The sequence below is a fragment of the Leishmania mexicana genome, chromosome 14, assembly GCF_000234665.1.
Source record: "Leishmania mexicana MHOM/GT/2001/U1103 complete genome, chromosome 14".
Lineage (NCBI taxonomy): Eukaryota > Euglenozoa > Kinetoplastea > Trypanosomatida > Trypanosomatidae > Leishmania > Leishmania mexicana.
Window position 1 is genome coordinate 350,194 of NC_018318.1, and position 16,891 is coordinate 367,084.

At 61.6% G+C, this 16,891-nt stretch overlaps 3 protein-coding genes across 3 annotated transcripts; all 3 read right to left on the bottom strand.

Annotated features, from left to right (window-relative positions):
- Nucleotides 1–4,017: 4,017 nt before the first annotated feature.
- LMXM_14_0910 (putative glutathione synthetase) lies at nucleotides 4,018–5,844 on the bottom strand (the record flags this gene model as incomplete). The annotated part of the gene is made up of 1 exon (XM_003873414.1): nucleotides 4,018–5,844. One exon carries the CDS (start codon nucleotides 5,842–5,844, stop codon nucleotides 4,018–4,020), a length of 1,827 nt encoding a protein of 608 aa, XP_003873463.1.
- Nucleotides 5,845–6,672: 828 nt separating this feature from the next.
- Nucleotides 6,673–11,289, bottom strand: LMXM_14_0920 (mitochondrial DNA polymerase I protein C,putative; the record flags this gene model as incomplete). Its single annotated transcript, XM_003873415.1, has 1 exon — nucleotides 6,673–11,289. The coding sequence occupies one exon, from the start codon at nucleotides 11,287–11,289 to the stop codon at nucleotides 6,673–6,675; it is 4,617 nt and encodes a 1,538-aa protein (XP_003873464.1).
- A 3,022-nt stretch (nucleotides 11,290–14,311) lies between these two features.
- LMXM_14_0930 (putative immunodominant antigen) lies at nucleotides 14,312–16,891 on the bottom strand (the record flags this gene model as incomplete). Its single annotated transcript, XM_003873416.1, has 1 exon — nucleotides 14,312–16,891. One exon carries the CDS (start codon nucleotides 16,889–16,891, stop codon nucleotides 14,312–14,314), a length of 2,580 nt encoding a protein of 859 aa, XP_003873465.1.

The window sequence follows — 16,891 nt, forward strand, 5'->3', positions numbered from 1 at the left end:
TAGGGTGCACCTCCTGCGGAGGCGGGGGCTGCAGCACCCCCTTGCGCATCATCTCCGCCCGTGCGACCGTTGCGAGGGCAAAGAAGGCAACAAAGCCGAAGAAGACGTCCCGCTTGTTCGAAGCGTAGAAGTTGTACAGCCGCGCCATCCAGCTAAATGGCGGTGGTACGGCAGGCATCTTGTGGTACTGGACGACGGACAACGGCAGGTGGCATGCACCAGATGCGCCCGCGACAGATGCCTTCTCGGCGGGGGTGGGTGGGTGGGTGTGTGACGGAGGAGGAGGGGGGGGATAAGAGCCTCACAGAGACGTGACGCTTCACTCTCAGAGATGCACACACACACACACACACGTGACAGCAGGGCTGTCGGAAGAGCCGCTCCTCTGGTGAGCTGATATCCTCGTGTATGCGTCCGTGCGTGTGTGCTCGGGTGAGTGCTGGGCGATGAAGTAAAGATCGACCCGACGGAGAGGCACAGGGGCGAGAAAAGGGAAAAAGCAAAAGCACAACAGATAGCAAGGGGGAGGGCGAAGAAGCAGGCAGGGGAGGAGGTGGTCTGCGCGCGCAGCTGTGCACCGGCGACGCCACCACACCGGTTCACTGCCGCCTTCGGTGGCTGTCCTCATCGTCGTGGAGCCGTCGATCGAGCAAGGGGAAGGAACAGGATAGAGAGAGCATGTTGCCGACCAGCAAGACACCCCATGATGGTCGAAGGCTAGACAAATGGAAAGAAGTGCGGAAGCGGATGGCCGCGACGCACCGCAGAGCACGTGTCGCGATCTCAAGCCACAGCACGACCCCCCCGGGACACGTCGTCCTGTACAGACCATTATTTCCTGCGTTAGAGCTTCGCTGCCCGCACAAACAACAGACGGAGAGAGACAGACACGGGCACACGCGAGCACAGCCGTAGAGCAGCATCTAGCCCTCCTAACTACATCGCAGGAACAGTGACGAGGTTGCCCACCGATTCGCCACCCCGCTCGCCCCCAGTTCTCTCCTCCCCTGCATCCGTCGGCACGGCACCCACCCCCGGTCAACCTCTCCTCCAGAGGAAAGAGGCAAGCGGCGCTGATGGGGCGCTGCGGAGGTGGTGTGTGTGTGTGTGTGTAGTCACGCGTGACGCACGCAGGAGATGCGAGGAGGAGAGGGAGGGAAGGGCGGGGGAGGGAAGGGGCCAACAGTTCGGCTGCGATGACTCTAGAGAGGGCATCCACCCAACTTTGAGTGAGCGTGTAGAACATGGTGAGGGCGGTTTTTTTTTGGAGGGGGGGGGGAGACACCATGTGAAGTCGTGGCGCGTCACAAGAGATGCTTTAGCCTCCCCACCCCATCCCCACCTCTGTGTGTGTGTGTCTGTCTGTCTGTCTGTCTCTCAGCAATTATGTCAGACCTTGTACGACACACACACACACACACGCGCGCGCATATCGGCATGCGTGCATCTTGCCTTTCCTAATTCATTGAAGCATCACAGGTACGCGCAAAGCGTGTAGACGCACAACGACTCAAAGAAAAGCTTCCCTGCCTCTTCCACATCGCTATCCTTCGCTCACTCCCATCCAAATACGCATGTGTCCCCATCACCACCACCAACAGCACCAGCACCGCACCCCACCCTGAGCTGCTGCATCGCCGAGGCCTGCAGTTAAACTGTCTCGTCAGTAAAACCCATACCCACACACACTCACACCCACACACGTGTATTCTATACAGGGCACTCGCATGCCACATGCGAGAGAGAGGGAATGGTGGGTGGGCTAGGGTGCGTAATGGCCGCTGAGCTGCGCCATGTTATCCAATGCGACAGTCTACTCCCCCCTCTCTCCCTGCACAGCCCCACCTGCCGAATCATCGAACGTTCAGTCCTTCTCTGCGGATTTCTCGATTGGGGTCTCCTCCTCGATGCAGCGCATCTAAAGGCATTCGCATATTGCAATAGTGGTCCATTGAGGTTGGCATCACAGCGTTCGCATCGACGGCGGAGGACGGCAGGCAGAAGGGTGGGGGTGGGGAACTGACGGGAATATGGGAGGCAGAAAACTTTCCAGCAAGCCACACCGTCGGCCCTCGCTCGCCCACACAGACGCGGGCAACTCTCATGCACCACAGCGACACACAGCTGCTTGCAGGCAACACCCGCGCAAGCGCGGATCATACTACCATCAAGAGCACCACCCACTCGCCTCATTCTCTCACATCTGGTCATTTGTAATACGTCAACAGCCGTCGCTAATCCATCCCCTCCTCCTCCTCCTCCTCCACACAGACACACACACACGAACACAGTCGCGCAGGGGCAGAGGACGAGTGAGCAAGGCAACTTGCTTCGACACGAGAAGAAACGGAAAGAGCAACGAAGCCGCACTCTGTGGCCAAGCCGAAAGAAAAAAAGGCGCACAGAGTATTACTGTGTTGCTACTCGTGCTGGCGGGTCTGCTCGGGTGCGCACGCTCGCCTTTCCGCCCTGACCTGCCCCCCACGCAAAAGTACTTCTTCGCTTGAACCGAGTTCGACTCCCCTCAAGTCTCCAGAGGGTCACGGACACAGGGGTACACACAGGCGGAAGCAACTGCACCGTATCGCAACACCTCGCAGTGGACATCTGGCACCATACGGGACAACGTGCTCACAAGGCGGGTAGTGGGGTGGGGGGGGGAGGGTAAGTTCCTGGAATCCTGCGGCAGAGCGAGCGTGCGAGGGCTGTAAGAGGACGAGTGGAGAAACCACACCACCACCCCTCCGTTTTTCTCCCCCCTCCCCCTTGCTACCACGCGCCACCAAAATGCACGCATGCACAGGTGCGAAACCTCTCCGAGCGATGTAACGCTGCAGCCGCCTATTGGAAAGAGAGGTGAGGGCGAGAGGGCGATCGCACATCATCGGACCAGAGAGGACACGACCAGAAGCGAAACGCACGCATACGCACGCACACACACGCATAGGCAAGGCACAGCTGACTAATCGCTCGTTTCCAGCGCGGAGTTCAAACGAAGGATGGGATGGGGGGTGGAGGGGAAAAGGGTGTACGACAGACTCCATGTGCGGTCCACACGTACACACATGGAGCCCACGCAGAGGTGCGGCATTGCACCCCGTAGGACGCCCTGGTGAAGGGCTGCGTAGAGGAGCGAGCCGAAGAAGAACAAAATGACGAGCAGGAGGGTCAAAAGTGTGTGTGAAAAGCGCTCTCGCGCATGTGTCCATCGTTGCGCTTGTCGCGTTTTTCGTTGGGCTGATCGGCTCTCACAGTGCGCACACGTGTGCGTGTGTGCCGATCCGCGTGAGCAAGCGTTCGAAAAACAGGGATGGCGCCTGTGCCTACTCCATCCAGAACCCACAGCGCAAGCGACTGGTGGCGGTGGGGAAACGCTCTCCACCGCCACCGCCACGCATCACGTGCGCTGCTCTTCGCTTCTCCCTGCCGCTTGCTGCACAACACATGTGGCATAGAATAACGGCTAAGAAGAGATGCAGACGGGGTGGGGGGGTGGAGGGGAAGCTGGTTGGTGAGGGCTGTGCAGATTGGGGGGGGGGGGAATGATAAACGAGCCCACGACAGCTGCGCGTCGCCCTGTCGCCTCAAGTCTGTCTCCGTTCTCTTTTACTTTTTTGTTTTTGACAGGCGTCACGAAGGCACGGCGGATGATAATAGAAGCAACACAACAGAAAACAAACGAATACACATAGAGGGAGAGCGCGCGAGCGAGTTGGCACAAGACGGCAACACGTGCATGTGGCATCCACTCATCCAGCAGGGCGGCTAGGATACACGGAGGACAACACAGAGAGCTGTGCAGGATCCAGCTTCACCAAACCTAGCCAGCCCCCAAGATCAACACCTCTCTCCTTTTTTTCCGTTCGTCGTTGCACCTGTTGCTATGCGTGCCGTGTACACCGCAAGAGGACCCCTGCGGCTGATGACGCGCCGCGAACGTACCTCCGGTAGTGATGAACTCTCCAGGGACAGCCACCCTCAGCGGCCCCGCTGACACCAGACAACAGATTGCAGCACCTAGCTGACTATCTGCACACTGTCCAAGGCCGCTACGCCTGCTACCACGCCGCCGTCCGTGACATCCGCCGGCTTAGTCCGCACCAAGCTGCCGGCAGCTTGGTTCATCATGCACCCGTTTGCGTCGGATGACAAGATGACGCCGAAGATGCCGACCTCCGAGCACGCATTGTTCTCCAGGACGTGAATTCTGCTTGCCTGGAACAAGACACCAGTCGTAACAAGGTGGTCAATTCTCCGCATCAGGATGTACTCACGCCGGATCTTTTGGTAGAGCGGGTCGTCGCTATTCACATCACGCAGCAGGCGCTGCATGGGCTCTCCGGCGATGAGGTTGCCGCCTCCCTCAAGCTGCGGCTTCAGCACATACTGCTCCGGGTGCAGCACCGCGTCGGCGATCCAATACTCCGGGTCGTGGATCCCCTTACCCTCGCCGATGCGCTGCCGGTTCTCTGCAAGCCGCGCGTACTCATCTTTATTCAGCGAGTACTGCGGAACAAAGTGCTCCGCCAGGGCGGCTGCCTTCTGCTGGTCGCCAGCGAAGCTCACGGGCGCCAGCACCTCCGACACGTTCGACATGACCTGCTGCATCTTTTTAAAGGTCATCAGGTGGTACGGAACGCTCGGGCACTTCACCGCGTTGGACTCCTCGATCCGCTCCCGCGTCTGCCACGCCGTCTCCGTCGGCAGGTCCTTCGGCACATAGGTGCTGCGGAAGTAAGCCACCGCTACGACGTACTTCTCGTCCACCACGGCGAAGGGCGGCTGCAGCTGCTCGCTCAACACCTCCCTCGTCTCCGTGCTGCGATCTTGCTCGCTTTTACAAAGGGTGGCGTGCTCCAGCCGCATCGTCGCATGCAACTGATCCAGCGTGCGCCGCAGACTGAGCACGCCATGCGTCTCAAGCAGCTCCAGCAGCAGCTTGTACTGATCAGCCGTATTGACCTCGTTTTCCTGCACGACGGCGAGCACAATCGGCTTTAGGACGACACCCGTGCGCTGCTGATACTGACGAAGGAAGCTTGAATAGGGCACGGCGTTGCGCCAAGCAGCAACGGACTCGGCAAGAGCCGCCGACACCTGCACCGCCGAGTTGTGCGTTTCGTCTATCATATACGCAGTCTCGTGTTGCCGCGGCGATGCGGCCACGACCGGCGGCGTGGAGAACGAAGCCGGTTTGGTGTTCTCGACGGCCGCAGCAGCGCCAACGTTCATGAAGGCCTCTCGGAACTTGTGAAGGTACGCGTGAAATTTCTGCACAAGCGGGGAGATGCCGGCGAATGAGCAGCTGATGGTGTTGATCTCGATGTTCTTCCACTGTCGTGCCGTCTCTGCTGCAACCGAGACCGCGACTTCAGCGGAGGAAAGGCGGCTGCCGCTCTCGGGGTCGACAGAGCGCATGTAGTCGGTGCGAAGGATGCCCAGCATAAGCGGCTGGTACACCGGGGCCTTCGCCCCGATGGGGGTGGTCATGTACACCTTCTCCAGTATGGCGAGCAGCCGGCCGGTGAAGCCGCGATCACTTTCTGCCGTCGACTTCATCGAGTCACGCAAAAACTCAAAGTTACGCGACGTGCGGTTAATCGCCTCATTCCACAGGAGCTGGCGGTCGTACAACTGGCGCAGCACATCCGCCTTCATGGGGAAGGGGCGCAGGGACACGGCAGGATGGGTGATTTGGTAAGTGTGGGGCTGATGAATGACAAGTCCCAGCTCAAGGCACTTAGCCACGAGCTCCTCCTCGCTCGGAAGACCCTCAAGTACATACTTGGAAAGTGCCGCACCGGTGATGGTTGTGGTTGTGGTGGTGGTGGTCGCGGCGGGCATGCCTTCCGCGTTTTCTTCGTGTGCTCTGAAGATGGTACGGTGCGTGGAGGAGTAGTAGTAGAGGGGGGTTGGGAGCAGGGGACATGTTGGCGCTCGAGTGGCCCTAAAAGTGAACCGCACAAGGAAAACCCGCGGCGCAGACCGAATAGAGGGGACAAGGTTGTAGAAGAGAGACCGAGGGAGGGAGAGTGGTGAGCACATGAGCACCGTACGCAGCCGAGGGGCGACGTTGAGCTCCGGTTTTGTTCTGTTTTGTGCGCCACCGCCACCGCCGCCGCCTCGCGTCTTCAACATGTCCAAGACCCCCGCAAAAAAGGGGGGCACGCGCGAGGCGACATCCCCACCCCCCGACCCCACCCCCAGCCCGTCACAGGCTCACATGGCCTGGTGGGGAGCGGCACAGCAAGTCAGGCGAGCAAGACGAAAGGTGAAACGAAAGCGAAAAACAGCGATCTGCGCCAACCAGGCAGAACACCGCCCTCTCCCTCCCCCTCCCCCATCCCGAAGATGACAGCAAAGATGGCCGGGGTCGCCGTGTTGCTGCAACAGCAGCGACGCCTCTCCACCGACAGAGAGACTCAAGAGAGGGAGACACACGCACACACACACACACACATGCGCCGTCACACGTACTTGCTGGGCGACCACCCTACTCAGGTGGCGGTATCTATGATACGCTCTCTATGATGCGTCATCGCTGTGGGTCTGCTCTGCCCGTTCCACACAACATGAAAATAGAAAAAGAGGCTCAGGTTGGACGAGGGGGAGGGGAAGAGGGTCGCACACGCACGCACACACAGCCTCGCTCCTTCACCTGCGAGCCGGCCGCTACACCGACAACTCCCCCAGCGACGGACCCGAGTGAATCTCCGCCTTGAAGGGCACATCCAGCTTCATGTCCGGCCAGAGGGCGGCAATAGCTTCCTGCGTGTGCCCCATGATGCGGGCGAGATCAGCGCGAACCTCGTCGGCGACACACTTGTGCGCGTCCACCCAAACACAGTCGTGCACGGTGTTCACCAAAAACGCCTTCTCGCCGTAGTTGCGCTTGCGGTAGAACTCGCGCACGATGGCGCCGCACATGATCTGCACGATTTCGCCAGCGAGTCCCTGCACTGGGTAGTTCTTCAGACGCGGCACACTCTTGCGGTCCCTCGTAAAGTCGAACTTGCTGCCGGTGGGCACAACGAAGTAGTACATCGGCTCCGTCAGCATCACGACGCGGCGGATGTTGGCGTTCCAGAGAGACGTGTCTAGTGTGCGCAGCCGCAGCAGCCGATCCGCACCCGCCTCGACGCACCTCGTAACGAGGCTATAATATTTGCTCAGCTCCTTGTAGTGGTGCTCCTCGGCCACGATGAGGCGATCCACCTCCTGCTCCGTGAGCCCCGTGGTGGTGGAGATGGTCGAGACGCCAGCGCCGTACTGGCGCTGGAAGGAGAACACCTTCGCCTGCTGCCGCAGCTGGATGTATTGCGGGTCCTTCTCCACCTTCGCCTTGCGCATCACATCCTCGTAGGGCTCCTTTGTCATGAGAGAGACGCGGAGACAGTGGAAGTCGACATTGTCGCGCAGCTCCTGCATCATGCGCGGGTCTCGGCACAGTGCGGCCAGGACGACGACCTCGAGCTGGCTGTAGTCTGCCTCGATCATCATACCCTGTGCACCGAATCGTGACACAATCAGGCGGCGCAGGTCCTCCTCCTTCGGAATGTTCTGCAGATTCGGCGACTGGGAGGAAAGGCGGCCCGTGGCCGTCACGCAGTGGCATAGCTCGCCGTGAACCCGGTCGTGGCACTCCGGCAGCACGGCGCGGAAAAGGCAGCCCTCCTCGAAGAGCTGCAGTTTCTTCTCGGTAAAGCGCAGCTGCTGCAGCGCGGAGAAGAAGGAGAGGTCGATCGTCTTGTACGGCGACAACAACATCGTCACCCGCTCCATCGCGTCGGCGCCGGATGACGCAGACTTGCCGCGCAAGAAGCGCCGCAGCAGGGGGTGCAGCTTCTCCGGTGTCACCATCCACAGCATGCCCGCCGTCGAGGCCCGCTCCTGCCCGTGCAGGCCCTGCGGCGCGCTCGACGGAGTTGGCTGAGAGCTGCGGAATGCGTCACGGGGCGTGCCCACGACGGAGGCACACTGTGACACAATACTCTTCACGGCTCCCTCGACGCCACCGAGCGACACGAGCTCCTTCGCATGCGCCTCCCATGTGGACCGGGCCGAGAAGGCCGTGGCGTTGGACGAGCTGAGCTCCGAGAAGTCGGACTCGAAAGAGTCGGCACCCTGCGGCGGCGGCGGGAAGGCTTTGTTGACGTCCGCGAAGCACACCCGCTCCAGCGATGCCGGCTCTCCGTCCGCGCCGACGCCGTCCGCTTGCCCGTCAAACACGGCCTTCTTGATGGCCTCGAGTACGCCGGTGTCCACAAGCGCCTCCAGCTTGTCGTGCGCACAGTTTGTTAGAACGAGAATGTTGCGCAGGTCTGCCGCGGTGTCGCCGTCACCGGCCGCCCCGCCTCCTTGTCGCGTCCTCTTGCCACCCGACTTGCGTGCTGTGGGTGCCTTCGCCTCCCCTGTCGATGCCGCGGACGATGCTGCGAGGAGCTGCTTGAGTGGCTCGTAGGCGGCGATGCGCTCCTTCAGCTGTGTCACCGTCACTACATCCGACCTCTCCGCAACGGGAATAATGTCGTCCACGGCCACGCGCAGGTTGATCTCGCGCGCCTCGGGGCCCGTGACGGCGGGGCAGTAGAGCGATATCTGCTCCATCCAGCCACCGATTTTCACCTTGCACAGCACCACCACGACGGCGGTCTGACGAATCAGCGCATCCATCGTGCAGCGCTTGCAGAGCTGCTGAATCATCTGCAGGCTGCGCCGCACATCACTCAGAGTGATGGCGCCGCCGCTGTTTGGGCCACCGCTGCCTGCGCCGCCGTTGCCGCCGAGTAAGGCGTCCGCCTGCATGTACGCCTCTGGCGCCTTGGTGCCAGTGACATGGCACACGGCATGCGGGAAGAGGCTCGTTAGCGGGTACCGGGTCGGCTTTACAGGAACAAAACGTGACCCGAGGTGGCGACACAGACCACCGCCGTAGATGATGGTGCTGATATCCTGCGGAGAACGGAAGTTGATCCTCTGCCGCACATCGCCGTCCATGGACTGTGTGAAGTCCATGATCTTGTGATGCAGCACCTTCTCTAGTCGCTCGTGCTCGAGGCGCAGCGTATTGGCAAAGTACGTCACCTGCGACTGCGGCACCAGCTGCAACCCCTGCAGCTCCATCTCCATCGACGCCAACAGGCCGTCCATGCGGTGCTGCACTGAGGACATCTGCCGCGTGCTCACAGCGAGCTCGAGCTGCGTCTCGTAGATCAGCTTCAGCTTTGCCAAGGGCTGCATCGAGCCCTTCAGCGGCCCATCGTGGTACTGCAGCAACGTTCGCTCCATCGTGGCCAGGTGTAGGTTGTTGAAGCCCTTCAGCAGGTACTGGGCATACTGAGCGCACCATATCTTGCCACCGTTGTACAGGAACGTGCGCAACCGCACGCTGCGCCGCAGGAACAGCAAGATGCGCTTGATGTCCCACCCGATCAGGATGGCGTTCTCGGCCCTATCCTTCGGATCCGCCGCGTCAGGTGGGCCGATCGGCAATGTGTCTGGCAGCACCACCTCGGGGTCAACAAACTCCTTCATCTCGCCCGTCTTGTCTTCGATCTTGGCCCTCCAGTGACGCACCGCCGGCGGGTTCATCAAGCTGAGCGACGTCCACAGTTGCCCAGAGACATCAACCATGCCGTTGCGCGCTGAGAACGGATTATCCGCGCGGCGGGCGGCCGTGACGCTTGCGCTCGTGACGTGCATAAAGTATGCGACGCGGCTCCGCATCGCCTCCTGCAGCGCCTTCTCTCGGTTGAGCCGCTCCTGGTCGTTGTAGATAACTTGAATGTGCTCCTCCAGGAGTCGGCTGGCCTGTGCGGTAGCGCGCACATCACGCGCGGGGGCGCCGCCGCGGATGGGGTGGCCCGTGGTATCGACGGCCCTGCCACCGGCGCCGCTTCCCATCAAGCGCGGCCCGGGCGCGAAGACGGGCTCAAGGAAGCTTGGCATGATCTCCCGCTGCACGCTGCGACGCTGCAGTCGGTAGAAGGCGGTGCTCGGGTGCAGCATGTGCGGCTCGCCGTTCTCCTCCTTCATTAGCCCCATCCAAGTAATGCGCGAAAAGCTATCCAGCGCCTGGGCCAGCATGGAGGTCAGGTTCAGTCGGTGCGGCCGCTCCAGCCCCAGCTGAGACTCCACATCCTGGAGAAGAATCGAGAAGGCGCACTTGCCCTTGCGTGCTAGCGGGAAGCGGGCAAAGCTCTCGGCAGCCGAGCCGGTGCCGATAATGTAGATCAGATGCCGCTCTGACAGGGAGAGCGGCTGCACAAACTGGCCGGTGAGCAGATCCTGCATTGGGGGGACGGCTGCCGGGCCGGCTGCCGTGCGCGCCGGCGCCGACACAAAGATGAGGCCCCACCGGTCCTTGTCGCTGCGCAGCAGCCCGGTCGAGGTGGCTGCGAGAGACGCGGCGACAGCACCGGTTCGGCGCCGCGCGGCTTGATTGCTGCTCGTCGAGGAATACAGCACAATCGCATCGGCGGCCGCCGCCAGCTGCGCCTGCAGGAGCTCCTTGTTGAGCATCGCACCAGCGCTGATGTCGCCGGAGTGACTTTGAAAGTTGAAGGCGGCGAGTAAAAACGACTGCGGGGCGCACGACAGCGGCGCTGCGATGAAGTTCTTCCACTCCTCGGCGTACGCGTTCAGCACCGCGACGGTGAGCAGCTGCGGGTTCAGCGTCTTATCCTTCTTCTTGTGCGAGATTACCTCGCGCAGCTTGGCGTAGGAAAAGAAGAGATGGTCAGGATCCTCATTCAGCCGGGGGTGGTAGCTGCCTGCCGGCGGCGGCGGTCGTGCAGGCCGCGACGAACCGATGGCGTTCTGCAGCAGAGCCGCGCTCGGCGACTGTAGCGTTGGCACAAATATGGCGACGAAGGACGCACGAAAGAGGCTGATCCACTCCACATAGCGCGACTTGATTTCGTTCAGCTTGCACACGAGCCGCGCGCCGCTCGCGATGTCCTCGAAGGTGATGTCGAAGTTCACGGTGCCGCGTGTGTCTGGCAGGTACACGGCGATCGCGCGGAACGCCTTGCCGTGCTGCCGCGTTAGCGTGGCAAGCCGGAGATTCAGCGGACTTTCAAAGTCGAGAAGGTTGCCAATGCACGGCAGTGCGGATGTGTGGGCTGGAGCGCTGCTAGCAGCCGCGGTGTCGGCCGGGGGTGGTACTCCCTCGCCGTCCACCGCCCTGTAGTCTGTCTCCTCGCGTACCTCGGCTGCGCGGCCTACCTGTTCCGCTTCGCCCAAGTTTGCACCTGCCGCGGCATCGTCCTCGATATCGCCGTCGTCCATCGACGCTCCATCGTGATGGTCGCTGCCACCGTACCCACTTGCTTCCGCGTCGACCAAGCCGGTAGAATCGCCGCAGAAGTCCTCATCGCCCTGCGCCACAGAGCTCTCCTTGCCGCGGGCGTCGCTTTCACCGGGCTCGTCAAGGGTGTTGCTGTCGTACTGGTGGGAGGGATCCGCTGTCGCATGAGCCACGGGTGGAGGTAGCGGCGGCTCCACCGCTGCCGCGGCTGCAGCTGCGGCGGAGGTCGAGGAGGCGCGAGGGGCCCGTACACGCTTCTTTTTAGGACCACGGACAGGAGCAACCGGCAGGGCACACGCGACGGCTTCGGCGGCGGTGTCAGAGTCGGTGGTTTGCTGGCGCACATGTCGCGCTTTGGTGATGCACCGGCGCTTGGGCACAGCACTGCTGCTGCCAGAATTGCTGCCAGGGGACACGGCCGTCACCAAGGTGACGGCTGAGGTGTGGAAGAACTGTGCAGGGGTGTGCAGTGCCCACAGTGTGAGGCTACCGTGGTGAGGAGCCACCGCTGGTCCAGCCCGCTGAGACGTCCTACACAGCCCGACCTGGGCGTCGTAGACGTTCGCGGGATGACTGCAGGAGAGGTGGGCCGTTCTGGCAGTAGCCAGCGCTGCCGCACGTCGGGCGCCAACTGCATGATACATGACGATGGCTTTACTCTCGCGAGATGCGGCGCGCGTGCTGTGCAGTATGCAGTTTCCCCCACCCCTCTGTATGTATGTATGTGTGTGTATCGGTTCGCTACACAACAGGACCCGCGCCCCACTCCACCAGAACAACAAAACGCCCTCAAATCACGCGCGCTCAGATACGGCTGAGCGGAGGCGGCAAGAACCGCGGAAAAAGATGAGGTGGGTGAGCAGAAAGGATATCTATGCCACAAGAACGCAATCAACGTGCGCCCGTGCGCCTCGTCCCTCCCCCTCCTGCCTGTGTGACAACGAAGCACCGCAACACGGGTGGGACGTGTGTGTGTGTGTGTGTGTGGAGAGAGAGACTCTGGAAACAAGGGAGAGGGAGAGGGCGACGGCGCTAAGTATGCAACCACGTACACACACGTGCGCTCGCTTGTCTGTCGTCTGTACGTGCCTGTGCTGCGCACGCTCGGTGTTTGCCTGTCTGTATATACCGTTGTAGTCTAACAGTTGTTTGCTCACCAGATGTGCATGTGGCTGTGCGTTTCGGTGAGGACTACTCGGAATAATCGATGATGCGTCCTCTCCTCTGTGCGTATGCGTGCGTGTGTGTACGGCGGTGTGCGCACCGCACGCGAGCAGTATCCCCGTCTGTCGGGGCGTGTGCACATGCGTACCGTTGTTGTTTTGTATGGGGCGGAAGAGACGGTAGGGGGAGGGGGTGGGAGGCAGCAGCAATGGTGGAGATACATGTGGAGGACACGCAACAGGAAACAAGAAGGGAGAGCAACGATTCACAGGTAGCGGGAGAAGGAGGCGTGTGTGTGTGTGTGTGTGTACGTGCGGGTGTGGAGGGAGAGGGGGGGAAGGGGCTGCTGGCGCCTTCTGCGGAAGGAGTCCGCCTGCGCGCAGGACTGCCTCGCACACAGACACACAAGGAGAGGCGCCAACACAGTCCTTCACCAAGGCTGCAGAAGCAGCGAGATACCAATAGGGTCCCTCTCACCCTCTCCTTGCCGCTGTTCCTACTCTCTTGCCGCATCGCTACTTCTGTCTTCACCTCTCCACCACTGCCACCGCAACAATGGGTCCAAAGCGCGCGCGCGACACGCGTGGCAAGCTTGTCGAGGTGATACATCGCGCTCCTGCACGGTTACATCTGTAGTTGAAGACTTGATACGTGGGTGTCGCAACACCGTCGTGTGCAGTCGCTACTAAAGAACGAAGAAAAAATGGAACGAGAACCCCCCTCTCTCCCCCTCAGACTAAGACGCATCAAGATGCACGCAGAACACTCAACCGCCACACGGGCTGCTCCTCCTCCATGTGGAGCGACGACCTGGCGTGTGCGTGGTGGTGGTATGTCAGCGAGAACAGACGATGGAGAGAGGGGAGGGGGTGGATGGTGGTGGTGGGGATCGAGTAACGAGAGTCCTCTTCTCCCACGCAGCCGCGCGACAAAACCCGCACCGCAAGCATCAACGCCACACCTTTCCGCTTCCACGCCGCAGCAACCACCACTACTATCTGCAGCCCACCGCGCTGTCGCGAGCGAACACACGCCGTCGAGATCCGTTGCGCGCTTCTTGCAGCGACGTCCTCCTTTACGCATCCCCGCGATAGCCACAGCAGCAGCGCGCGCACACACGCGCACTACACCATTGTCATACAGATACACGGGCCTCCCCCTCATCCCTTTCCACGCGCACGCACGCACACACACACACACACACACACACACACTCAGAGAGAAGGCGGTCATCACGGATGCACCACTGCACAGTGCCCTCTCTACCCCAGCTGGCGTATCTGGGTATGCACACCCCGACACACACACACACAGAAAAAAACGCGTAGCCCATTCAGCGAGCGACTCCACCACCTCCACCTCCTCTCGGGCTGTGCGCACACATGCGCACAGCGGTGGGAGAGGCACAGGAAAGACGAGGACGGCCCCACGCAAAGCAAGGGAGATTCAATGCGGAGGCGGAGGCGGAGGCGGAGGCGGAGGGCAAAAGTGAAAGTGAACATGATCAACGAAGAGGACGGAAAAGGGAAAGGAAAAGGAAAAAAAAACGACTGCTTAGTAACTTTCTTTTTTTAGGGCGGTGGCGGTGGTGGCGGCAAAAACGTGCACACGTACGCACATGTCCCGAGGCACATACGTGAGAGAGAGGGGAGGGGAGGGGGAGAAGGAAGAGTCGCCGCTGCCCGAGGAACGCGAAGTAGCGACTTGGGGGGTGGGGGTGGGGGGAGGCGGCAAAGAACTTTGTCCTCTGAGCTCCACGCAGCGCCTGCCCCGAGGGGGTAGAGAACACCACCACAAGACGCACACGTGTGCTCGCATGCGCCTTTGTCCAACAACGCTTTATTGAATGCTCTTCTCGAGGTCCTTCAGCACGCGGCGAGCGTCGCTGCTCTCAATCTTGCCGCGCGCACGCGCAATCAGATGGCGCACGTCGCTGCGGACTTGCTGCGCCTTTGCCGTCTTCTTGGCGATCACGTCGTCGTGCTCCGATAACACGTCGAAGAGGAACGACGCGACCTTCTCGAGCTCGTCTGCCGTCTCCGTCGCCTCCTGCTCGCACATCTGCGTGATCAGCTTCACCCACGTCGCTTCCGTCGTCTCCGCGTCAGACACCACTCTCGCCACATCATCCTCCGAGAGGCGGTCCAGCAGCTGCACGCAGCAGCGAGCATTCTGCGCCATCACGATATAGGAAAGGCCCTGCGAAATGCGGCCATCCTTGATGTACTTCTCCGCCGTCTCGATCACCGTCTGTGGGGACGGCGTCGCTGCTGCGCCAGCCGCAGTACCGTTGTTACCGATAGCCTCACCGCTACGGATCGCGGCACGGAGCTTCGCAAGCTCTGCCCGCATGGCTTCCACCTCCTGCAGAGCACCGGAGTTCACGATCTGCGTCAAGGCTGTCTGCAGCTTGCGGTTCTCCTCCTCCAAGGCGCTCATGCTTGCGTTCATACGCGCCAGCGACTCGCTCAGCTCCCGTTCAACGTACGCGTCGATCCACTTGGCGGCGTTCTCGCCGAGCGTCCGCGGTGTCTCCTGCAACGCCTCATCGAGGCGTCGACGCAGCACCTCCTTCTGGTTGACACGAATGCTCGAGTTGAAGGCGGCGTTCACCGCGGCATCCAGCTCGGTGCGAAGAGTATCACGCACGCCGCGCGTCACCCCAGTGGCAATCTCGCTCGCAACCGGCGCCAGCAGCTTCGCCAGCGCGTAGCTGTTGAAGGCTTCGGAGTGGCGACTGTTCGTCGCTGCGGCGGCAGGCGCGGCAGGGGCGGCGGCTGCCGCAGACGCGCTCACGGTCTGCTGCAGCTCCGTCATCTGCGCCTCGAGGGCCAGTGAGATGAGCTGCTGGTGATCGCGCGTGAGCTGGTCGGGGGTGAGCAATAGGATCTGCGTGACGTTCTTCACCACATTCAGCAGGCCATCGATGGCGCGGCGCAAGGCCTCGTCGCCCTGATACACGGCGCTCGCCACAAGCCCGTCAAGGGACTGTGGCAGGGTGGCGTTTTGGAGAGCGCTGCGGGCGCTGTTGTAAGCGGACGTGGCAGTTATCGGGTTCGCGTTCGTCGCTGCCGACGCCGTTCCTTTGGCTGACGGGGACGCAGAGCCGGCAGGGGTTGAAGACGACGCCGACGCCGGAACAGGCGCCGCCGCGTAGCTGCTCGGGGCCGGGCGAAACGGGATCCCGGTGCTGATGATGGAGGGGTCGACGAAGGGCGTGGAGTTGCTGCGCGGCGCGGGAGCAGCCACAGCTGCCGTCGCCTCCTTCGCCGGTGCGGAGGTCGGGGACGACGCGCTTGGCGCGGTGGTGTTCGTGGCGAGCTGGTAAAGGTCCAGCTCCTTGACGGCGTCGACCAGCACCGTGGCGAAGCGGGTCGACTCGTGGTAGCACACGCTCGTCGGCCGCACCGCGCCGCCCATGTCGTACACTGTGGTGTCGAAGTCGTCGTCGCCGCGCACCTGCACACGCGCCAGCTTGCCATCGTCGTTGAAGATGGCCATGGCGTTGCGAGACGTGAGCATCGTCACAATACCGCCGAAGGTAAAGGTGCGCAGCAGCGCCGGCTCTGCGACGCCGGTAAGCTTCCACACGCACACCTTTGTCTTGGAGCTGAGTGCAAGCAGGGCGCTGCTGGAGTCCGCCACCGGCGCTGCGGCGTTATCACCCACCGCCGCTGCGTTGCTGCCGACGAAGCTGAGCTGCACAATCTCATCCCCTTCGCACCCGCTCCATGCTGGCGTCGTCGTGTTGCGCAGCGTGCACGCCATGACCTTCGTCGCCTCCGACGTGAAGGCGAGCCAGCTGCCACTGAAGGTGGTGCACATACTCCTGAGCGAAGTCTCCTGCGGCAGCTGACGCAACTCGCGGCTCGCTGCGCTCAGCTTTGCCTCCAGCATGCTCGTCGAGTACTCTGAGATGAGCTTCGAGCTCTCCAGCACCGCGGCCGTCTTGCCATACAGCACGAGGAGGTCAGGCATGTTGTTCGCGGGGTTGATGAAGAAGTGGAACGTGTTGATGACAACCTTGTCGATGAGCTTGAAGTACGGCTTCACCGTCAGACGCCCCTCCGTGGCGGCGGCCTTGTCACCAGCTCCGTGACCAGCGCCTCCTCGCTCGAAAACCGCTACCCACACGTAGAAGTCACTGGAAGACGCGGAGGCAGCCACATTGCTGTGAAAGTTCACGAAGCGCAGGTCGTGCACCGGGCTCTCGTGTAGCCGAAAGGCACCGCGCTCGTTGTTGGCGCGGCAGATGAGCCGAATCGCACGACGGTTCTTGAGTGTGTACGCAATAAACGCCTCCGACTCGCCCAGGACACGTGGAATGTCAGCCTCCTCCTTGAAGATGGCCACCATAGTCTTCAGTACACTCTTCCCGGTGGCAACCGGGGCAGTGGTCAAGTTCGACACAGACGCCAT